Here is a 25844-nt window from a genome sequence, read left to right as displayed (position 1 = left end):
TTACAAAGTTAAGAGGGACTTACCTGCTACATATCATGTTTTCTGGCAATAGCTTGGAGGCATACTTTGCGTATAATTAGCACTATAGCAAGACTTTAAAAACACAAAGAATATCCACAACTGATGACTGGACTCACGAGCCTTGAAGAAATGAACTTTCAAGGGTCAATGCCTTCATTTTTAGCATTTCCAATAGACTGGGATTTCAAATGTGGTGAAACAAGTCATCCACTCCCTAAGCCAACTATATCAGAGAGAAAAGAAGGCACCAGAACCAGTGGTTGCAAAGAGAAATGACACACTGCCTTTCATCTCTGCTCATGACTGGAAGGCTCATTTACCCTTCTTTTCCCTCCTTCCTACATCTTATATCTTTCTTCTTCTATATGGCATACAACAGGCTACAGCAACTCATTGTTCTTGATGATTAACACTGTTCCACCCTGTCAGAAATGTGAAAGGGCACATCTAAGTATTTCTTATGTAGCACCAGCTTCCATTTCTCTTGATGGCCACTGCTTCCCAAAAAGCTCCGTTCCACCACACGAGATCCTACACCTCAGGCAGTATCCTCTCCAATCTGAAAAACAAGTCCAAGCCTCTCAGCTCTTCTTTTCTCATCCAGAGAGGCCTTTTACAGTCACAGAAACAACACCTGGTGATTCCAACCAGTTCCCAAGTTCCTCCACCCCAACCCATCAGGGATTTTGCAAGAAGTCAGAAAGCAAGGAAGGACAGGCTGCTCAGTGACAGACAAGAAGAATGAGGAATTGTATCAGAAAGGCAACACAAACCAGTACAGAACTAGAGCTCTGTAGAAGAGCTTTTGAAAACTAAAGCATTGCAAAACAGAACAGATCGAATGATGGCTCGATTAGAAAGGATTCTGAGAGCTCACAAATCAATAAAGCATTTTTTCCTGTATTGAACCAGTAGACAGTAAAAAAAAAAAATATAAAAACAGGACAGATTTGATATGCTGTCTGAGAAGGATGAGCTGTCTTTCTTTTTTGACAAAAGTGCCTATCTGTCACTATCTCAGGAAGGTGAAGGCCTCTATGCAGCTACACAGAACAAATAAAAATTAAATCTGAAACTAGATTGGGAAGTACAGTTAAACTGAACTGAAAAACAGAGTGATAGTTGGAGAGAAATGAGTGGTGAAAGAGGAAAAAACATTCATTTCTAAAGAGCACAGACAGGCTGCACAAACTGCTAGACCTGGAAGACACCAGAAGAACAGTTCAAAAAAACAGAAGTGCCACAGAGGAAGTTACTTGTAAGATACATACTGGTGGCAGGTGACAAAGGTGTCAAATGTGCTATATGAGGGGAAAAGAGACAAAGAGAAAGAACCAGATGCAGGAGCAGAACCGCAAGAAAAATAAGAGCTAGGCACACTGTGAACACATACATCCCTCTGAACACTGCCTGTTCAAAACTGGTATATTTTAGAGAGAAAATTTTTGAGAAAAATATATCATACTTAAACAGGCACACGACAACAGAAATATTTAGAGCCAGAAAAAGACAACTGAAAACATACGGTAAAAGAGCAATGGAGATGCACCTGTAACAGAAAAACATTTTGGTTTTACTTTGAGGTATGTGTCTTGCTTTCATCTAACAAATTGCCACAAGTAATGCACTCTCAGGAGCGCCTTCAGTATTAATTGAAGAGTGAGAGTCTGTATGTGTTTTAGTATTATACAAACCTGAGGTGAAATAGCAAGTCCTCCCAATGGATCGCCATCCAGAATGTCAGTCCCAGCATTATAAACTATGATGTCAGGTTTTAGTTCATTTAACGCTCCTTCCACGTGAGTATGTACCTTCTGCAGATATTCTGTGTCCTCTGTACCCCACTCTAATTCCACCTTGCGTTTTATGGCACCTAAAAAAGTTTCAGTGTTACTGAGCAAACAAAGGATTGCTTTGGAAAAAAAAAAAAAAAAAGCAAGACTTAGTTACATAAGTGATGAAAAAAGACATTTTGAGAAATTTTGTAAATACGCTACATTTTCACAGAATCTTTAATTAAAGAACATTATTCAGCTACTTGTTTTTGCAGCAAATGCAAGTTCGGTGACCTTGAAAAAATTCCATTGAAGACAGAACTCAATGCAGAAAAAAAAAAAAATCTCTAAAGCACAAGTGGAAAATGTTACTGAAAAGTGACCAACATACAAATCCATTTACCAATCAGCAAAGAAATCATTTAAAAAAAATCATTTAATTAATCCGAATAGAGCATAAGAGAACACTGAATTGTTTTTGCAGAGAAACAGCTGGAAAAAAACCACCACAAGATAAAAATAAAACATCTTAATTTGTCTCAGTGATATTTATCTCAACACTGAAAACTTAACAGCAAGGGATCACGAATGTACGTGAACTGCTTTCCGCATAACAAGATTTAGCTTTGCCCTAAGCGTTTCCAATTTAATGTTCTTACCTTATAATCCTAATAGAAGGAGCAAATATCTATTCTTAATTTAAATCAAATTATTTGCAATGCTTCTAGGAAAGCATTAGAAGTAGAAAAGAAGGGTTGAGAAGGCAGAAGAGGAAAGAAGTCCAAGGTTATAAAGCCTAGCTTTCCGTGCCTTTAGGCAGTCATGTGTAACGCTAAATATGAATTAATCAAATTATGTCAAAGGTGTTTCAAGATACAACCTCCACCTCAGCATATCCTATGCCTTGACTTAAATGATTTGGAGCTCTAAATCCTAAGTGTGGATTCAGAACCCACCAAGTGTGCATGGAGGAATTCAACACACAATGACACTTATTTGTCCCAGTGATTGCCGGGTAGTATTTCCCTGCTTTCCTTGTTCAACATTAGCAAAACATTATTTTTCTTTCCACTGTTTTTACTGCAAACATTAGTTTTCAAAATTTATTTCTCCTGAATTCTTCTCTTATTGTTCTATAAGTGTTTATAAAAGTCTGCAAAGTTGTCCTGTTCTGACCAGCACCTAGAGGCTCTTCGAGGCGAAGATTCCGCTAGCTGGAGAGAACTTTACGAAGGAGGTAAATGCATTAGAATAGGGAACAAACAAGCGTCATTCCAGTAAAACCATGAATTTGAGACAAACAGGAATAAGATTCCATACTGCTGCAGTTATCTTGACTTCATCTCCAACACAAAAAATTACACTGATTAGTTGTTACCCAGATCAGAGTGACTACTGATTTACAGTGATGGACCTAGAGGTTAAACCAACAGCTCTTTGCATTTCATACCCTTTCATCCACTTCTTGCTAACTTGTGAATAAAATTCTGAAGCTTTGAGCACAGGTAAAATGACACCCTAACCATCAGCAATGCTTTTTGAAGGCCTGAATTTTGAGTTTAGGTTGTCAGTCCTCTAGCCCAGTGTTCATGGAAATAGTCTTTTTTCACATTTATCTTCTTCCTAAGTTTCTGTGCAATTCTAAAACATTTCTTTTCAGGGAAACAGCATGATGATCCTTAAGGCTAAGCATTAGGCAGTGTCAGTCTTTTTTTTCCCCCTAATGAAGTAGAGAAAAATGTACAGAATAGACTTCTCTAATAAAGGGGGGAGAACACAAGTAAGAGATCCAGAGAGACAGAGCAGCTAAGGGCTCAAACTCTCAGGTCACATGTTTATCTCCCTTCAAAAGGCTCCCTCTCTGATTTTGTTTTCAACCAGCCATCTAGCATGATAATTTTTCAAGAATTTAGTGAATTCTTATTTAGGTACCCTTATTCTAACTACAAGGAATTACATATTCATGTGCCTCTGGCCACAGCTTTTGGCACCTCATGCTTCATCTGCAGAAAGGGAGTGGTAGTACTGCCATCTTCAAAAGAGAAGGCTGAGAATTGAATCGAACTAGGATCCATTCTAACAGTACTGCTGCCAGAGTAGGCCTGCACCTGGGACAGCTGGCATTTGAGAAGTCCCAGGTCATCAGGAGAAACACAGAAGAAACATTCTGTGCAGCTCAAATATAGGGTACAGAGCAACAGGCACAACAGAGAGACTCTTCAGGCAGTAACTTTTCTGACCATCACAGATGTGGCTCAACACTTCTTCCCCACCCAGGAAAAAAAAAAAAAAGCTCCAATAAAATTTGTAGCAATCCCATCATTTCAGCAGCTTTGAAAGCACAATCTGCCTCAATGATGATAAGGCCTAACCCCCAAAGCCCTCTGAGTTTAGGCAGAAAGTGATTTCAAGCATATGGAAGTAAGAAACAGTAACTGAATTGCTATGTAGGACTAGACAATGTGCATCTACGCTACAGTGAATTTAATTTGCTACCAATTTTAATGGACACTATGCATAAAAGCAAAGAACTCAGAAAAACATATTGAAGGAATAACTGAGAAACAAAGGGCAAACACCAGATTCACCTCCCGGGCCCCTAACATTTGGTATTTTATATTTCCTAACAAGGGCTTTGTTTTGGTCTTAATTCATCCATTAGAAATGTTACAATTTGATATGTGAATAAAGGGATGCTTATGCCTTTTTTTTTGTCCACACAATGCCCACACCTTGTGTTCCAGAAATTCATCCCAGAAACGAAGGAAGACACTTCATTCTAGAAGTGAGGGAAAGCTACAGAATTAACACTATTGTGATATATCAGAAAATCACTGAAAGTGGTATGTTCAATGTGAACTTAAAAAATAAATCTCATTAACATACTTGCAAGAAGACTTCTTAGTAAATGAAAAAAGTTCAGTATTACAGTAATTCTTTCACATTCTGGAACATGAATTTTAATTATACTTACGTTTAGCAAATCCATCCCCCGGATAAATATATCTATTGTACGCATCCATAATATATACTCTCTGATCATCCATGAAATCCCTCTCATGGCCGTTTCCCTAAAGGAAATCCAGAGTTAGTTCTTTCTACCACACTCACACAGAACTACATAATCTGCAAATTCTAAGGTAATTAAGACTACAAAGGCCAAACATTTAAAACTCCTGTGGCATTTCCTTATTTATAGTCTTCAAGGTTATTTTGAGGTATAGAGACTTGTGGGCTTTGACAGTACCAGTCCGAAGGCTGCAGGTATTATCAAAATCAGCATCCTAGTGTCTCTGTGAAGGTAATTATAGATCTCATTGCACATACAAGAAAAATAAGTGAAAATTAAAACCTAATTGTTTTCATCAGCATCTCAAAAGCAACCATGGCCAGGACTGCAGAACAGATAACTTTCCAATTGTATGAAATGCCACTTCCAGCATTCAGAATGGATTCTGATGCAACGATACTGACATCCTAGTACAAGGATAAAAGATCAGACTGCAGTTCTTCTGATAACTCACGTGTTGGTGAGATAAGTAGTCATTGGAAAAATTAGAAACACTAAATACCCAATTTAATTGTTGAACATTTTATTATCACCACAAATTCCCTACAAAAATATTGTATTGGGTGGAAAGCTGGATGCTCAAGAGAAAATTCAGATTTTGAGTACTTCCCACCAACCCCATATCTGAATTTAAATAGTATTCTTTTGGTTCTCATTTAGAGTTTTTTCAACAAGTACAATATCTCTTCACAGCAATCCCCAAGATACTTTTATCAAAATCAATGTATCATATAGGACCTGACCACTACTTTATTAGAGTGATTCATTTAAACTATAGAAACAGAAACCAGAAATATCTTCAGTACTTCGGGCACATCACTTACATTGATTTTGCAAACCTTCCAGCAAATAGTTAAGCTATACTTCTGCTATGACTTCCTAAACAACAATCACAAAATGCAGAAACAAATGGCTAAAGCTAGTCAATGCACATGAAAAAGGGGAACTGGAAGCATTAGAATAATCCATCATATTTTTTTAGGCTATAAAACTGCATCTCCTACATATTTCTTCAGCACCTTTGGTACACACAGAAACATTTAGGAGTACAAGAGCCTCCTGGTCAACCATTTTCTTCAGAAAGGTGAAACTCAAATGCACCGAGAACTGGGACACTCAATATTTGGGGATGCCTGCGTACTTCAAAAGGATCTGCTGAGCTACTACTTCACACACCTCTTAATCCCAAAAGAAAGGAAACAATTACAGTAAGAAGTGATTTAGAGTGTCAATCAAGGTCACTAGCATGACACCTGACAGCCAGCAAGTATACTAGAAATCTTTTAAAGGACACAAGAAACAACAACATCTACAACCTGACAGAGGTGCCCAGAGAATCAGAAATGCAAAACATCTTTTTGCTGCATGAATTATGCCTTTGTTTCCTGGCAACTTTAGATGCCTTAACTTGCAGATAAGAGAAATGACAGAAGACGGAATGCTTCTGAAGCCCTTAGGCTTCTTCACTGCAATGGAACCACTTCATAAGCTATTTATTTACACATACTAAAATATCTTCAGTACTTTAGATTAGACAATTTTAGCACATTAACTGCTTTTCTAAAAATGCCATTTCCTTCCTTTTAGGATTTTTTTTTTTTTAAAATCCTACTAAAGAGGACGTTTGTTCTCAGTACCTACAGAAAATCACTCTATGAGTTGTAGAGATTTATTTTTTACTTCATTAGCCTGAAGTCAATCTTTCTATTAAACATTGAAGGTAAAATTCATCTCCTGCAAAGGTTGCAGCAACAATCAAGCAGCTGAACTACCCGTAATTCCATTTTAAGAAGTTTCAGTTTCTTCTGGGATACTGAACTACTCTTCAGACTATATGCTACCGATCAACATGCAACTCAAAAATAAATTTACATCTAGCCACACGATGGAGCTACAACTCAGTTTAATTTTATTGAACTGGCTCACCAGCCCATTGGAACATAAGATAATTAAACAACTCAACTGTTAACAACTTCCATTGTCCATGATTAACTTTGTGTTCTGTGAATTGACATTTTATGCTACTATAAGAAAAGTGGTCTTTATCACACACTTGTACTTCTAGCAAAACATATGCAGTACTGAATACAGGTAAGTTACTCACCTGGTGAGCATCCAGATCGATAATTGTAGCTTTGGACACCCCTGGTACTCTCTCAAATAAGAACTGGATATGCGAGCAAAGAAAAGATGAAGAGATAGTTATAAATGCAGGTGACAGATTAACGGAAGACTAGAAGTTTGCACAGTGTGTTATAGTTTTGGCTTCAACGGCATGTATTCCAAATGACTCCAAAAAAATTGATTACAAAAGATCTAATTATTTCACATATTTTTGTGATTACATATTAAAAACTATACATTTCCGTGGTATGAAATGCATGAACAGCCATCTGTGCAAGTATTTACCTATCTGTAGGAAACGTTGGCGGAGAAAGGGCAGAAAAAGCTTTATATTTATATCCTCTTTCTCACAAAAGGTATCAGACAATGTAGGATCAAGGACATACAGCATTACACAGTATTTTACGAAGGAGGTTCCGCATTGGGCTTAAGCCCAGTGGCACCGAATAACATATTAAAATCCAGGAAAATAAGTAAATGCTGCTATAGCAGTGCTGGCTCTATGCAAGCATAGGTGGTATGTCTCTTCACACCAGCCAAACAAAAAGGACAGGTCCAGCTAGGGACCATGAAGCTATTTGTGGCATTGGTGCTGTCAGAGGCAGGAATGGAACAAGTAACAGCATGGAGAAAGGCACAGCAGTAACTGTGGGTTGGGACAGGGTGAAGCAATAGCTGCGTAGGCCCCCGGATGGTGAGAAGCCATTTTCCTGAGACACAAATGATGGCACACACAAGGCTTATCAGCTGAATGGGAGGCACGCCATTCTGATGGCATCCGATTGTGTAAAATCCACCATTTTAAAAAAGCCACAGCAGGGACTGTATACATTAAAGTCACTTTTGAAGCTAGTATAACTCATTTGTTATTCCATGTCTGTGAAGAAAAAATAATTCTTTACATCTTAACTTTGCCAAACTCCTATCTTTTAATACAGACATGGTAAAAAAACAAAGATTTTGTACAAACTGTCATCCGCTATAATTTCTCAATCTGTATTTTAAGGCTAGAGAAAATAGAACACTGGATTACTTTCTGCAAATTACAGTGTACAGAAATTAGGGTGTTATGTCATTTAGTGTGCTGCAGTCATTAGGGCTTTTTTATGTTTTGATTATTACTGATATTTTATAAATATTTCAGTATACAAATATACCATAGTACACTTGATAAAAATAAGCTCTAATTGCAGAAAGCTCTTGCTTCAGCCTTTCAACAGCTAAATAGCACATGAATTCATTCACATTCAGTGATTATTTTGGAGACATCCACGTTTTTATTCATGAATTTGAACTACTCTGAGGGCTGTACAGCACAGCTTGATTCAGAAAGGATTTCTGTCTCTGCAAAGTCTTTATTGTAGTCACTGAAACTCATTGCATTTGCAGGTTCAACCGCAAGGCTGAAATAATTAATGCCGAGGCTATTAAAAAATCTGGTTTGAGTGTGTTTTTTTGTTGCCAGTGGTAGTTTTTTTTTTTCTTCAGGATTATTAATGCAATTGTAGTGGTTCGTATTTACATTCAAGATCCTGCAACCCCTGCAATTCTTTCTTCCACTTAATAGCTGCATATGCACTGTGTTCTGAAACATTAAGTATCATAACATTTTCCTATTCCTATCCATCTCTAGTTTATATTTTCTCTGATTAAGATGTTAGAGATTTCTCATTAATTAACGTGGAGATTTTTTTTCCATTTGCATTAGCAGTAGTAAATACAATTTTAAGAATATTTCTTACCTTAATAGCCAGTGTGATATCAGCATATGCACAAAACCCTCCACCTTTGTCACTTGAACAGTGATGAAAGCCACCTCCTAAACATAAAAATGTGGAAGAGGTGAAAAGCTGGATACTAGGGAACATGCATGGTCTTTACAAAGAGACAGATCACATCAGGTGTTTTTTCTCCTTTAGGAAAAATCTTGCCTAGAGTTGTCAATCCCTAGCCTAGCACCACAAGACACCTCCTAGGGTTTCTGTACAGGTCTTGTAGCACCTATCAGGCCACCATGCAAAAGATTAGCAGGTGCCCAGTTTGAAGGCCATTGTCCCTTTTACCTAGCAGGGACTGAGAAATGCACATGTGAGGTAGTGCCCACACAACAAGACGTACTGCTAATGAAGCCAATTAACATTGTGGGCAAATGCAAAGGACACGCGGAAAGTTCTTTTCCCATGCTGAATGCTGGGTCAAAAAATACCTAAGAACTATGGCTTTATCAGCATTTGCACATGCCATCATATTTCTATTTACACAAACAGTCAAGCCAGAAGGAAACTTTAAGAACTGATCTTTAAAACAAAGTTGTATACTATGTATAACAAGTACTTCATCTAGCTCCTCCCAAAACACATACTTTTATATATTAACCCAGAACATTTTAACCAAGAAACCTGCTACAAATATCTAGGCAAAGAAAATTAACACTCCCTCTTATATGTCAGGAAATGAAAGATTTTTTTTTAAATGTATTTAATTTTTAATATTGGATATTTATTTTTTCAAAGATTACATCTTAAAGTATTATTTGTTACTAAAAGAGGAATAAAAAGGTAGTTTAATATTAGACATGTTACACAGCAAATCTTCGATTTCAAGGCAGAAATTTACTTTAAAAAAAAAAAAAAAACACAGGAAAGCTGCATAGATGCAGAATTTATTGCCTTCAGAAATATCAAGAAGTATGGGTAAGAAATAATGGAAAATCCCGTAACTGATGAGCTGCGTGAAAATGACAAGCTAAGTCTTACATGACAAAATATTATTTCAATAGCTTACTACTGGTTTTACATTGCTATTTTAACATGAGCAAGAGAGCAGATTTATATTCACTACATTCTTCATAATTTATACATTTAAGTCTTTTCCAGAAAGAACTGCACAGCCTAAAATAGGGCTGTATTGGTTAGAGTCAACTCTCATGAACATCAGCCAATCGCTCGATTTGGTGTTATATAAATAAATTGGCTGATCTTGTCTAGGAGAACTGTTGTATAATTTAATGGAAGGTTTTATTGAAATATTTACATCTGATCTGGACATCTTTATCCTTTTCTTTTCCTCATCACTACAAGCCAAACACTGTTCCCTATGTAGGTATGTATCATATCTTTACCCAGTTACCTTATTGCTTTCTAAAATAACTTTCATTTAGTTGTAAAGTTGCAACATGGGTGATAGCAAATAAAAAATCCACTAGGACTTTCACCATTTTTTCCTTTAAAGTTGATTTAAAATTAAACACAACCCAGTCACTTTGTTATTATAAACAGAATACACATCACACTGAATGAAAATAATGATTTTAAATGTAGTTTTAGGTATCACTTAATGCATTACATTTGTACTTACCCACATTGATTGCCCAGCCTCTATCAACAGCAAGTTTTCCTGCCTTAAGAAAATTACAGTAAGAACTTGAAGAATGAATGAAGCAAACGTTTAGTGCTGTCTGCTCCTACCCCAAACGCAGCTCTTGACATTCTAACATGCCCGTTGAGTTTTCACATGTTTTTACCAATGCAGGTCATTCTGAATCAGAGTTCCGAATACAAACCATACCAAACTATTCTCAGCATAATTAGTTGAAAAAAATATTGGATATCACATCTGTATTTCATTCTCTGGCCGTCAAACAGACTTAAAACTAACTGTGCTTTGAGGAGACGAACACTGACCCCTAGCAGTCAAACTAAAAAGTGAAAGTACAAGTATTGGTAGGAATAAGAGAGAGCAAGAACCTCCTAATATCCTTCCTGCTCATGTAAGAAATAGGAGGAACTTCAGCTCCAAATCCTGAAAATAGAGATCAACATAGCTTCAGCTGTGGGTGGGGACACAAAAATGCCACAGTATGAAGTGTCCTGTGGCTATGTTTTTTTTTTTTTTTTTTTTAAAGTAATGTAACAAGTACAGTGTAGAACATTACTAATCTTTTGCCTTTCAATAAAAAAAAAAAACTGTGTCTGTTACACTTCTATAAAGTCAAAGGACATTGAAGGAAGGGAAAGTATTAACAGAGAGAAGATAATCAAGGCTTAAATTACATTTTACAAAAAAAAAAACTGACATTCTGGCTAGGAGGACTGAAGCAAGCATTTATCTACAGGTTAAAATAAGTTAAAAAGAATATATTACTAGCTACAATAAAAAAGGAACATCATACTATTCTTTTCCATGATTATGGAAAAAAATATATTAATTTGTTAATATATTAACAAATATATTGCATATCATACATGCAAGGAAGTTTGGACAGTTGAGAATTATCCATCACTAGCATTTGAACAATTCTAGTTTAGTATTAAGGAAACTTGGATGGTAAATATTATCCTACTAAGAAAATGCCATCCTAAATTAGATCTTGAGAAAGACTATAGTTTCTGAACCATAATACCAATTAAGTTACAGGGAAAGCACATTATCTGTTATTTAGCATACTTCCTAGGGATTGCTCATGAACAACCAATCTTCCTATATTGTTTAAAATCATTAAAAAGAACAAAAACAACAGGAATTTTCATGATGAACAGGACCATCGAGCACAGCAGCAGATTGTCTGCACTTCTGACTTATACCGTACAAATTTACTGTCTTGTGAATCAAAACTGCTTTTCAAGTACATGGGGGTGCTGGTCAACACTTGCCTGAATGTGGCCCAGGTGGCCAAGAGCATCCTGGCTCGTGTCAGGAATAGCGCAGCCAGCAGGGCTAGGGAAGTGATTGTCCCCCTGTACTCTGCTCTGGTGAGGATGCACCTGGAGTGCTGGGTTCAGCTCTGGGCCCCTCACTACAAGAAGGACATCAAGGCCCTGGAGCATGTCCAGAGAAGGGCTACGAATCTGGTGAAGGATTGGAATACAAGTTCTATGAGGAGCGGCTGAGGGCACTGGGGGTGTTTAGTCTGAAGAGGAGGCTCAGGGAGACCTCATTGCTCTCTGCAACTCCCTGAAAGGAAGGGGTGGGGAGCTGGGGGTCAGCCTCTTCTCGCAGGTAACCAATGATAGGACCAGAGGGAACGTCAAGACCCTTGAGAAATATCAAAGGTAGTATCTTAGCAAACTCTGCACTCTTCCCTATTACTTTTCACTACCACCATTTCAGTCACCCCTTGTAACCACTGCCCCCCAAAGACAGACAGCATGACCAGTAAAGGAGGACACTGCACATTCCTGCTCAGACAGGGTCTTGCAAACAGACTCATCTTGATGACCATTACTGACTGTGGTCAGCAACACAACGCAGAAGAGAACTGCGCAGGAATCTGAAGTGAGACTGAAGGACTAAATGGAGACAGAAGGAAGCTACTTTTTCCTCTGAGTGAGGACCAAAAACTTTTAAACACTGTGGACTGCATTAACCACGTGAATCCAGAAAGCTATCTTTTTTCCCCTCTCTACTACTAGCCAATTCATAACATAAGGCTTAAAAGATAAATAAAACTGCCAGAACTCACCACACACTCCACTGAAAGAAAGCTGACTACACAGATATCAGCAAAAACGGTTTGGTGCTATCTACCAGCTCCTGGTAAATTACCAGGAAAACAATATTCCAGTGACTTGATGCTGGCTTGCAGTAAGGGATGCGCTGTATTCAACTTCCTACATCTCACTTTCGCCAGTTAACACCTGTTAGAGGAAGCTGTACTTTGCTACCTCACCTCCCATGGTGCAATATACCCAAAAGTTTACCCACAACACTTTCAGTAGTTTTCTGTTTTTCTCCTGCTTATGCAGGCTTTCAAGGCTCCAGAAAAATTTATCTGATGCTGCTATGCTGTACAAACTCTTTCACATTATTTCTTTACCTCACTTTGACGTTAAGTAACATGTACATCCAAGAAGACTGAGCAAAGGAAGACCATAAAAGCAGAATTAGGAAATGGATTTTAAGAGGCAAGAACAACAGCTGGACAGTGGCCAAAAATGGGCAAGACATATACAACTTATTTTAAAATAAATCTGCTTCCCACTCACGAATCTAAATTAAAACCAAACTCTGCAACCTTCTCCTCCTCCCAGAGATAATTCTTACTTTTCAGAAAGTTATATACCCACTGGCTTTGTGTCTGAAGCTCACCAACTTTAAATAAATAAATAATAATAAAGTGCATGCCTTCAAGAACAATTAGATAAACCCTTAGCTACGTATGCCATGTTTCCAAAGCTCAGGTCAATAAAAAATATTACAGAAAAATAATTGGAGTCCTTATGTTACACACCTTGGCATCAGAAACCTAGCTTGCTTGAGAATACATTCATAAATGCACAAAGTCCCACTTGATACTGTCTGCATGAGGTTCATTCCCTTATGACAATGTTTCTGCATAAATGCCCAGGATAAGATATTTTACTACAAGCAATTCAGACTACTGCTGATACAGCATTTCTTGAGGACACTACCATGGCTCCACTGACTTCTGGGATTAAAAAACTTCTAAAGGTAGCAACAAGATATGGAAGAAATACAAATACATGCTCAACATTTTTCTAGTTAGTATTTTCAGTCTTTAACATTAAGCAAAACATAACATTTTTTCAATTTAAGTAACTCTTACTCCTCCACAATAAATACACATAATTGTATATTGTTGTCAACTGTGCTGCAAGTTTTTTATTTGTCAAATTCACAGCATGCCCAATAAGCTTTGAAATCTGCGAAGGTACAGAGAATAAAAGCCTCCAGTCACTTTTCAATATACACTTGCAAATCAAGCGGTTCAGCTGCAGATTTAACAGAACACTAAAATATCTAAATAAATGGCTATTTTTTCCACCGATCATTCTACCTTAAGTTGTTCTACAATTAAGACATGCAAATACAACATAAAAGCAATATATTTAATATTACCCTAAAAATCTGATTATAGTTGGCTCTCTATCATTTCACCCAGGAGGACTCAAACTAAATAGTTCCCAGATGCGCTTAGACACAAATGAGAGCAGTGACTGTTAATCTCACAAGCCTCACCAAATACTTCGGAAAATTGCTTCATCAACCTTTTAGATTCCCTTGCATCGTTCTCTCACACTGGACTCTCAAATCCAGTATTTTAACTGTTTCTGAATACCATGTTGCATTGTCTTTTTTGCAGTAATCGTAGAAAAGCTTATTGTATTATTGATGTCTTTAATGAATTCTTGATACATTCAAGAAGGTAAACATTTAAAAATATGAAACCTCAGTTTGAGTGCACAGTTGGATTACTGAGTACCTATATTACAGTTGACAGAAACAGGAAGCTACCCAATAGCCTATTTCTGAAAATAATGCTGTTAACTTTATCATTCTATTATAGCTTCCCAGTCTTGCTCACCTTTAATATCTAGTGGTTGCAATAAATTGTATTCTCCTATCTGGCATAAACATATTCTGAAAGGTTTGCCAACCCACAGAATAATGTTCTTCAGTAACTGGCTTCAAAGAGATACAGGAAAAAGCAGTATCTGCTTCTGTCCTTTCCACATGCACCCAAGAACAGCTGCCTTCAGAAAGGGTAGCTAAAAGGCAGCAAAAATCCATTTGTATCATAATATTATCGATTTCAGATTAGATTATTTGTTCTCCATTTATGTAACTGTTACAGCTCAGTGCCTGTGAAGGGAGGCTGGGACAGTTAACATCTCCTGGCACCACGCTGTACAGTTTCTGAACTCTAGATCTACACTGACAAGTAATGAACAAAGGGCAGAAAGGATTCCATTAGTTAGAGATTTAAACTTATTAAGGCATCTTTTCCTCAATACGTGGTTTAAATAACTCATTCCTGGTTTCAACTATTAATTGTTTTCGTTCTTCGTACTTCTTCAACATCTCTAATGGGAGTTCTCTGGCAAAATTAAGTGTCTGGTGACACACAGCTCTTCTCCCCAGAGCACTCATTTAACTAATCAGAAAACAAATCTGTTAAGGTGAAAACAGGCCACATCTCACCCCAGTTCAGCTGAGCTGCTTACACAGTATCTACAACAAAAGAAAGAGTAACTTTCTTCATTAAAAATAGACACTAACTATTCAAAACCAAGCATAATGTGATTTTTAAATGTAAACGCTTACCTAATACCTACAGTAACCAAACCACAGCCATTAGGTAAGCATGTGCTTTCAAAACACCTTCTACCTGATTGTTTTTGAAGCCTCCCATTCCTAGAATTTGAGCACAGTTCAAGCTATTCAGTTTCTGTATTTGCTGTAAGTCCTGCCATCTCTATCATGGCTTGCACAGGCTGCCCCTTACTACTGTCTGAACACTACAGACTATAAAATCAGGTTTGCCCTTCACCTTGGTATTTGCCAACAGGCGCCAAACTTTGCTCACTTCAGGACTGTACACTAGCTTACTTCCCTCTGCAGGACTTCAGGGTTCAAGGCTTTGCATTATATAAAGCTTTATAACTCACTGGTTTACATAAATAGGATAAAAAGTCGATCAAGAACACCTTACCATTATTGTTCCTCCTGTCTGGGTTCGCAGAGGTTTCAAAACTTTTCTCTGAACAAGGAAGTTAGGAAGGAAGAGAACCGGTGGAATTTCTGTGATGGTAGCCACAACAAATGACCACTACAAGGTGGGAAAAAAAAGTTCCAATTAATGTAGCCTGTCTTCATGATGACACTTATGTATCTCAGCAATTGCTGTTTATTAAGTTACCTATCTACAAACAATAGAATGAAGAATCATTCAATTTTAACAGAAGACAATCATATGACTATCTCAGTTTTCTGGTATTCAGAAAAAGTCCTTTGACTTCACAATTATCAATGCTTTAACTACAGAACATTACTTTTTGGAGGTAAACAGGTGGTATTTCTCAATAGTTCATTTGTAAATTTATAATAATATTTATCATTTATATTCAGGTATCATAATATCTTTTCATCAAAGTGCTTTAGTTGCTTTCTAATGCTTGATAAAATACTGCTTTCAGTATTATTATATTTCAGCTTTAAAACAAGCACAACGTAACAAACCAATTCAATCCTGGCATTCTAAAATGGAATTGCAAGAGGCCACATTTGGATAAAATATACATATTTTTATCACAAATCTGAAAGGTCATCATAAAAGTTCAGCATTTAAACACTTGAATTTAAAAAAATAATAATCTCAGTGGGAAGAAGCAGAAGCAAGGAAGACTCAAATCAACAGCTATCCTCCTGCAGGTTAAGTGATTGCAAGAAACCCATAAATGGTGTCGGTAAGGAATAAACAAAGCTTTCTATTCACAGTTGAGGATTTTTACAGAGCAGCTCCAAGTCCAAAAACATTCACTGCTTTGGACTTCACTGTGTTTATGCAATTCCTGACATATGGGGGAAAAAGAAACATCTGACTGTAAAGAAAGTCTGATTCAAGAATACAGCTGCAGAGTTCAATGAAAATGCTTCTCAAGGAACACCACTAGAGCATTTAAGAAATGTATTGCCTCAGACTGTGGGTAGTTATGCTTTTTTTCTTCCGTGTGCTAATTTTGTTTTCTAACATTTTCTGCAACACGTTTACAGAACAGCTACGTATGTTTGAAAAAGAACTCAAAAGGAATTGGTCTGATATAATTGCAGACTTTTTTCAAGTTGTAAAAATAAGAAATGATTTTGAACAGATGAGGACTATATTAACTATGTTTTCCAGGCCATCAGTTAGCTGCCATAACATAAATCTTCACAGAAATAAAGATTAGCTTCCTTTGATACAGAATAACCCATCAAATGTGAATTTTTAAAAAAATCACTATTTTCTGCATTCAAATGGTATATATTATACAGAAACATCAGCTACTATTTCTTTTGGTAGATACTTGCTCTCACCGTCATCACCAATTTACTGATTCTGTAATGACATTCTAGTAGATACATAAATCTGTAACTTTACAGATTCCTACTGCTGATCAGAGGATTTAAAAAACTATTTATTTACATTCCTGTGTTTCAGATAAAACTATGTACACATGTAAGTCTCAATTAAACATCACACCCTGTTTTCTTAAAAGGAGTAAAGAAGTTGGGTCAACCCTTAATTGGTCTATTTTCCTTCAATATCCCCTCCTCCCAAATTAACTACTAGGCAGTATCATTAAGTTTAGCTAAGAGCAACATCCCCCAGGAGCGTATTACATCCTCCAAACCCCTAAAACTAAAGAAACCTCAAGAGTTCTCAATTGTCCTTGTTTAAGCCCAGACTCTGTAACATATGCATTTAATGAGCATAGTCCTGCAGGACTTTATAATAAAATCATAACCACTATCAACTGTTATTCCTTGACTATAAAAACCTCCATTCTTAATATGGATAAACAATTTTTCAACGTATTTGAATATGTGGTAGTAAGGATGCAAGGACTAAAAATTAAACTGCAAAACTAATATTAGGAAGATAAAGCTAAAGTAGTTGCTTTTATGCTGATCATCCTGGACTAATACAAAAAGCACACGAATGACCAAAATCGAACTCTGAAGTATTGCCTTTCATGTTACGCATTCATTGCATTCCAGCATTTTAAAATAGCCAACAACATGTCAAATTAAAAATATATATATTCTGTAATATCTAAATTTAAACCGTGTTTAAATCTTTGATAAGTTTCTGGAGGAGGTCCCAGCTTTAAGAGAAAATTCACAGACTCAAAAATCCAACACCAAGCTTCCAACACAATTTTTTATTTAGAAGGTCATTGGGGATGAGCTATGCTCATCTTCAATAGATGATGGAAGTACATTTTTAACTTGAATTAACATAAAAACAAACAGGAGACTAAGAAGCTTGCAATAGTCACAGAAGCTTCCAGGTTAAGGTATGATGCAATATTATTAATAATTATTAATAATGTATTCATGTATTACAGAACTGATAAAATCTACTGGTAGCCAGGTGCTACTCCCGAGAAAACCAACCAGCCAAGAACTGCAGTTTTTTGTGTATCAGCCTTCCAACTGAAGAGTTAGGAATGCTAACAAGAAACAAATCACTGTTCACCAAATGCTACCTCATCCCCTTGTTTAAGAGGCTTAACAGACACTTTAGCTGCAAAGAATGCTCTACTGCACTAGCACATTAGTGTAAACACTGAAGCCTGTCAGGTATTTCTCCCTGTAACTGAGTCCTCTTGTTCAGTGTTCTATTCAAATACCATAATCTTTACAATAACATTTTTATATTCCTTCACCTGACACATTAACTCTCGCACAAAAATTTAGGTGAAAACTAATACATTTATTTCATCTCATGATTTTCTAAATGAATATTTTCCAGAAAACAACTACTAGCCTTCACAAAAGTTTTACCAATGAAGATTGAAAAAAAAAAAAAAAAAAAAAAAAAAAAAAAAAAGGAAAAAGCATGACATAGGAAGCAGAGAATGGGTGACAGCATGAAACTGCATGAACTGAGGACAGGAGCAGGGGAATGGTAAGGACCTGCAGTGGTGCTCATTTTACCCAAACCAAAACCACATGTTTTCAGCAACCAAGTCATCTATGGTCAACTACAGCAATGCACACTGCCCAAATCCATTTTGTGCTGTTTTCTTGAACACCTCAAACAGCCAGAGATATCACAGGCTGAACTGATTGTACAAAGCTTCTTCTACTGCTTTTATGCCCAAGAGCCCTACCATCTTTGCTCTGTGTCTCACAGCAGATGCACTCAGACGACAGGGCATGAGCCAAAGCACACAAGCACTAGAAAACACTCTCTGTAATCACAAGATCAGAGCCCTCCAGGCCCATGTAAAATTCATTCTGAAGAACCTCTATGCTCCTTTTTGAAGGATTATATAAGTCTCTGATGTGATACATTGATCTCATACATAACAAGATGTCCACATGGCATGATTTCTATTGATTCATTTTTATGAAACACATCCACTTTTTACTAGACATAAAAATTTACGTTTCCAAGAAAGTGATTACTTTTTCTTAATATCTACCTCATTCGCAAATATATGAGAACACACTAAAATTTGTAAGCTCAACTGAGTATCACCTGATTCAGGTCACTTCCAGAAAAAGCACATCTCATGTTTGACTGACACACAAGCATTACCCATGTTATTCACATTTTGGTATTTGCTCACTTATGTTATCGTAAGACTTCTGAGTCAGATTAAAATGTTTCAAGTGTAAGACTTAGGAAGTGCAAAACGAGGTTAAACCTCATTGCCTAGAATTTCAGAATGGCGATATACATGAAATTCATTATTTTCCATAACACTAGAACAAGATGGCGAGAAGAGACAAAGAGACAGCAAGCAAATTATCCGAAGTCTAGTCATTACTTTACAGACCTTAATTCTTCAAAGGAGTATCTCAGAGGGGAGAGTCACCTCAATTTAAAACACCAAGTTTTGTTCTAAGGAGTGTTCATATTACCTTAAGCAGGCAAACAGGTACGCCCCTTCTCCCAAAACAGAACTGATTTACAGTACACTGCTTGATCTACTTTGTGCACAGCAATTTTTTTTTCCCCACTACAATCAACCCCAGCCCAAAATAACTACTTTTGAATTATGAAATGCAGAATCATCCTAGGCAGTTTCTTCAGCTTCTTTTAAGGTACCAAACACCATTTCTTCTTGCAAGTGCATGGAAATATACCACCAAATTCATGTTCAAATTTTATATGACATAATGCAAAACTATGCCATTTTTTGGTAGATCCGTATCTGTCTGAACTAAAAAAAATAGAATAAAGTAACACAGAAGACTTCACATGAGGAAGCAGAGAGGATGCCTTGTGCCTTACCATGTCTAGCTATGCTGGTTTTCGTTTGCAACTAACCACTTTCATCTTTGCTGCTTGGCAGGAATTCACTAGCTTGACCAATATGACATCTTTCAATTCCTACAACTGTAGGAAATACAGTCTCAAGTAAAAGGGCAACATGAGAGATAAAATTAATGACATCTGGAATCGCAAGACAATACTGGTTTTGAACACCAGGACACAGGTTATCAGACAATTCTCTGTGAAGCCACCCTACAGGTACTAAAAATATTGTATTTCAAACAGAGCTATGCACATTACATCCTGCTCCAAAGAAGTGACTCAGTAAAAAGAGGTGGGTGGTTCCATGGAATTAAAAGCTCAATATCAAGAATAGCTGCAATAAGATCAAATCTAATGATGTATGAAATTGCAAGTAACTTCCTAGCAATGAATGAAGAAGCCTAAAAGAACACAGAAAAGGATTAAAAGTGAGGAAGTCACACAAATAATAGATTTCTTACACAGAAAAATAAAACATTCCAGAAATAGCAATACAAGGACTCTTTCATTGAGGAAGGACAAAGATGACTTAAAGTAACTTCTTTTGAATTATGAAATGAAAGATTTTTTAATATAAATCTCTCCCCTTCCCTCCTAGTGAAGAGCTGCCACCAAAAAGCAGTGTCACCTGCCACTATGCAATTCTTTCTACGGATGACAATACATTTTCAGAAACAATGATCTCACATGTTTATGCTTTAAAGTTAAATGCAAGTTTAACAAATGGATGTTTCATTTTGAAGCATCCAATTCATGCTCCCTTTTCTTTCATGAATATTTAACCTTGTATGGGCCACTACTGGAACCTTTACACAGATAACACACAAGATTACGCCCCACATTGATCTTTTGGCTCTTGTATTCCATTGACACAGTCGGTCTTTAAGTATGAAACCACTGTTTCCCCCCCCCCCTCAACAGACTAATGACAGAATTCCTACTCAGACACTCTTCTGAGATTGTATAAAACTCAAATCCATAAAGAAATCCTCACATTAAGTAATATGAAATAACATATTCAGTTTCAGGGCTCTTCAATAAAATTTCAACCTCAAAAACAGATTTTACTAGAGTAAAACAAAACAACACTTCAAGGCCAAATCCCTGGTACTAAGGAGAATATTATTTGAACCTCAAACATCATAACTTTCCTTATGTTTCAACTTTGCTGAAATATGCCTATGTAAGATGGTAGACCGTCTTCCTATCCATGTTCTGTAATTTGGCTTGCCTTGTATTTCTGTGATTTTCTTTCACTATTCTCAAAGTGAATGTTGAATTCAAAATATGAAAAACTCATCTATAATCTGTAAAAAACGATCCTATAATGAATCAAGTAGGATACATGTTACCTTTCACATTGTTTCTAGACACTTAGCTTGAAAGACACATTAGTAAGTACAGCACCTTTAGTTTATTAAGGTAGCGCCTCGTGTGAACAACCAAAAGATCTTCATCCGTAGCTTCCCGTGCCTGTACAATCAAGTCATCTCCAATTAGTTTTTCTTCTGAAACAACAGGAGAAAAGTCGTAGTTGTCATTGTATACAATCACTTAACTCCCCATACTCCACATTGCCTAAGAAGCTACTTAGACCTTGACTTAATTCCTAAATCTGTAACATAAGTCAGTGCAACCCTTTGTGTTTACTCAGTGTTTATATATTTCCAAATACATAATCTCTATACATGTCAGCTATTAATATATATATATTTTTTTTTTTCAGAAACTTTTCACAGTGTAATCATGGTAATGTCTTGTTTAAACTGAATGAAAAGACTGGTACTAACAGAGGATGGACAGGAAGAAATACAAGACACCTTACAGTCTAAGACCTGATACACTTGAGAAATCTTAGTACTCATACATCAAATATTCCTTTAATATGCTTTAAGAAATTCCACAGTTGATACTAGTATTCAGTTCCCTAAATCAAAGCAGCACCAAAAAAAAAAAATAATTACTTGAATATTCATGGAAGTGAACATTTACACGTAACTGTGGTATCTGTCACACTCCTAGCTTCATTTAATTTCATGAAATACCAATGAGCAGCTATTAATTCTTTCCCTTAGAGACCAAAAGATAGTTTATTTAAAACCTGGTTTTAAAAGAGAAAGTTGCAAAACGTCACTCCAAGATTTCTGTATATGAACAAAGGTAACACAATTGAATGCATACTTGCCAGAAAGTTCAAGTTTAGGTTGACTTAAAAAACACAAGCCGTTCAGAAAAAACATTGTTGCTTTTCATGATTGCTACATTAACAAATGTATGCTACATCAACAAAGTGTATCAACAAATTGCTACAACAAATATAAGGCATCATGCTGACCTTCCCAGACTAAATTTAGTATTTGTTACAGGACTGGGAGTTTAAAACTATGCCTTTCCTTCAATTCTAATACTTGGAGTAGATGAAAATCAACTCAAAAATATGACAGATTTTGTTCTTATTGTTATGCAAGAACAGCACCTGCAACAATATTTACTTCGGCAAGCTTATGTTTTTCTGGACTGTGGCTTGAGAAACATTTCATTCATGTCAGACATAAAGCCAAAATACTAACAGCTTCATTCCTGAGGAAGAAGAAAGTGAGTGTAGACAGATTTTCACTGATGATTTTCTAGAAAATAATAGGAACTGTGCAGATCAGCTGTTAACAGAGGTTACTACAGAGCCAGAGAACACCAGGAGTGTCAGAGATGATGAGGGAAGAGTAGACATCTCATGTAGAAAAGAGCTAGAGGAAAAGACTTCACACAGAGAAGGAGCAGAAAGGCAAAGGTTTTGATTCAGAAAATACTTGTGGAATCCAATACATGGATAGTTAACTGCTAGAAGGCAGATCCAGCTACTAAATGGCGTGTTAGAATTCATTCAATCTCAGTTAAATGAATACAAGGTAGCCTAAAATAGTAAGGGCAATACTACACTGCAAAAGATCATCAGCTGAAGGAGTCATTAGGACCACATAAATGGAACAGGCCTGGCTCTTGGATAACCTTTGTCTTGGCAAGAAAAGGTGTGTTTTTTGTTTGTTTGTTCTTTTAACCTCGATGAATGAACTTAAATTTTAGATAAAAATGTCAAGTTTTTATAGGATCTCCCTCTAACTTGTGTTCTTACATTTCTATTTCCTTCAAGTATTTCTGTATTTTCTAATTTAAGCAGCAATAACAAAAACCATCACAAAAAGTTCTGCCTGTCAGTAGAGGTCTCAAAGTTCCTCCCAGTCATTATCAGAATAATATAATGACATTAATAAAAGAACGTATTTATACAAGTTGCTCTGATCTTTCACACTGGGAAGTGCCATTTGCCAGTAGACTGTCTGCAGTCTCATGAGTAACCACATTACAGCCCGCAGCAAGCTGGTCATTAACACTTGTAGTTTCACAAGCCAGATGGAATGTCTTCTTTCTCGTTACACCAGGTACAAAAGCAATGGAAGCACACTGGCTACAGAAAGCTGTACACAGTACTCCCAAACTGCAATGCAGGTCTTGCAAGCCAAACTGTAAGCTTGCAGCTACCATGGGAAGGATTTTCCATTTAGTGCGACAAAATTGAAGTCTGCATTCAGTTTTGGATCAAGGCTTAGTCTTCAAAAGAAAGAACTCGAACTACAAATAGCAGCTATCTTCAAGGGGAAACTTAAAGGAAATGTTCTCATACACTAGCCTTGCACTGAAAGAAAATGTAAGAATCATTACAAATCTGTATCAAAACACGGCACTAAGCCAGGTACATAAGGTACCTGACTCAGGCTGTGCTTGAAGACAATATTCTGGCACTCACTTTAGAGGTAGAAATAGTTCTCATATCCCACATGAATCCTCATAACGGCCAAGAAATGAAATTCTGTACAGTTCATGTTTCCCTTTGCATCACAAAGGCCTGGAATATTTCAAGATTGTCTAACACATTGCTATACTTATGTTTCTTCCTACTCCTTTTAACTCAGACTTGTAAAGCTCTGGGCCAGAATGAAGTCAACCAAGCTAGTTACTCTGACTAGTATTATTCACACCTCTGGGGAGAGCAAATCTCTTAATGAGCTTGTATTTTCAATCGGATTTCACAAGTTTCACTAAGTACAGACACCATGATAGAGCCAAAAACAAAACCACAGGCTTTATTTAGTAAAGCAGGCAAGAACTTACATTTTCAAAGAACCATGAAATAAACCTTTGTATTCAAAAGCCCTGGTGTAGGATGTTTGCTCTAACAAGACACAATTTCATCTTTGCAGTATTTCATGTGGAAGACCTTCAAGAATGTGTAACATGTGACACTCAACCTACCTCAAATCCTACAACCAATTTAACATGTAAAAATTAATATCTGCATATACATCAGAATATTAAAGCACTGCAATAGCCACTAAAGTGCATAGCTTAAATCTATCCAAGGAGAAGTGAAGATGTACAGTCACTAGTATATTGGCAATTACTAACAGAAGCCTGCACTAATTACACTACTTTTAATCAATTTGTACAAATGTTGGTCTGAGTGCTATATTCTCTTACCTTACCTTTCAAGAAGTTAATTACTTTTCCCCACTTCCCTGCATCAAAGGGATGCAGTTTCTCCAGTCCCATGAACGTGATGTTGTAGTCTGGAGAATATACGATAGGCCAGCATCCTGATGGAACGTCTTCATACAACTCGCTTCTGTGAGGCCTTTAAAAGCAAACACCAAACTAGTCATTGCTTCTAGGAACCACATACGCAACTCAATGTTTTGAATTTATATTTTGAGAATTCAATTAAAGTTCTTATTATCAGCTTTTCACTGGGAACGGTTCCTGGCGATGCTATTTCCCATAGTTACCGGAAGGAACACCTGCTTGGTGTTTCACAGCTCTTCGGCAGTGGGGTCAGGCTGAGTAACATAACTCGCTTCCCACCAGCACAGTCAAAACTTTTTAAATAACCAGTAGGGAAGAGAAGCTAGTGAAGAACATACGTTAGAGAATTACGCACACGAGGTTAACTGCAGAAATGAAGTAACGGAAGCATTTGCTTCTCTCCCCTAGTCCCCTTACATTCACTGAGCAGTACCTCTGTCTTAGCAGGTGCAACCAGCGTTGTGAGCTGACATAACCTCAAATAAACACATCGCCAGGCTCCTTCAGAAGCACACTTGGTGACCCTTTCCTGAAGCACGCGTGCGCACGCTGGCCAGGTCAGGCCACACCTGGGAAGGTCCTGCTCGCACAGCGCCCGCTCCACCTGCTCCTGTCCCTCCCGGTCCCCCGCCCAGCACCCCAAACACCTCTCTCGCTCCACAGACTTTACTCGAAGTTTACAAGAGGCTTCCCAATTTGCTGAGCAGACAGAAGGGCTCTTTGTCAGATGAACAATACAAACAGACCTCCCTTATTTCCAGCCGAAACACGCTCAAAACCGCCCTTCTAACGCACGCCCCCACAGGCACCAAAGCACAGCGGAGGCTTTGAGGCAGCGGCTGCGGCCCCGCTCCCCGCACCAGCGGGGCCCCCCCGCCTCACCCCCCGGGACAGGCGGCCCGGCCGAGCCGGGAACATGCCGCCTGCCCCTCGGGGCTGCGGGAGCCGGGAGCGCAGATAACCGCTCCCTCCCGGCTCCCCCGAGCCTTCCAGGGCCAGGCCGGCCGCTGTCGGCGGCTGGTACCAGCTCAGGCCGCCCCCAAGAGCTGCCCCCCCCGGCCCCGGTACTCACATCCCCGCCGGGCAGGCTGCGGGCCGCCCCGCCCCGCCCCACCGGCCCCACCGGCCCGCCCCGCCGCGGGGCGGAGGCACGGAGGGCACGGCCCCGGGGCCGGGCCGTGAGGGAAATGGCGGCCCGCTGAGGGGTGGCGGGGGGGGGGAGGTTAGAGCAGGACCAGGGCGACGGGCTCTGCGGGCAGGAAAACGCGGTTCTTGTGGTGAAAATGAAATGAACGAGGCGTTAGGGAGTGAGGAGGGACAGCAGGGGGGAGCAGGACGAGGAAAGCTGAGGTGAAATCGTGATGTTATCGCGATGAGGGGCTGAACTCCCTCGGGAATCACTGCTAAATTTGGAGCCACCATACACAAGTAAAACGAGCCAAGAGCC

General features: G+C 37.9%; 1 protein-coding gene across 5 annotated transcripts in view; it reads right to left on the bottom strand.

Moving 5' to 3' along the window:
- Nucleotides 1-25546, bottom strand: part of HDAC11 (histone deacetylase 11) — a 33779-nt gene extending 8233 nt beyond the window's left edge. For 2 of the 5 annotated variants that reach the window (XM_084530452.1, XM_084530451.1), the window contains exons 1-9: nt 25470-25545; nt 24301-24449; nt 21170-21270; nt 15443-15559; nt 10348-10390; nt 8733-8809; nt 6971-7033; nt 4771-4867; nt 1716-1894 (exon numbers count right to left, since the gene is read on the bottom strand). In XM_084530452.1, coding sequence (XP_084386578.1) covers nt 1716-1894; nt 4771-4867; nt 6971-7033; nt 8733-8809; nt 10348-10390; nt 15443-15559; nt 21170-21270; nt 24301-24449; nt 25470-25471 — 828 coding nt within the window. In that variant the 5' untranslated portion in view covers nt 25472-25545. Of the gene's footprint in view, nt 1-23; nt 581-1715; nt 1895-4770; nt 4868-6970; nt 7034-8732; nt 8810-10347; nt 10391-15442; nt 15560-21169; nt 21271-24300; nt 24450-25469 lie in introns of all 5 variants that reach the window. The other 3 variants (XR_014696309.1, XM_084530453.1, XM_084530454.1) reach the window with 3 other exon arrangements.
- Between the last annotated feature and the right edge of the window lie 298 nt (nt 25547-25844).

The sequence above is a fragment of the Aythya ferina genome, assembly GCF_964211825.1.
Source record: "Aythya ferina genome assembly, chromosome: 10".
In the NCBI taxonomy this organism is placed as follows: domain Eukaryota; kingdom Metazoa; phylum Chordata; class Aves; order Anseriformes; family Anatidae; genus Aythya; species Aythya ferina.
Note: the sequence above shows the minus strand (reverse complement) of the source record. Positions and strands in the feature narration are given on the sequence as shown.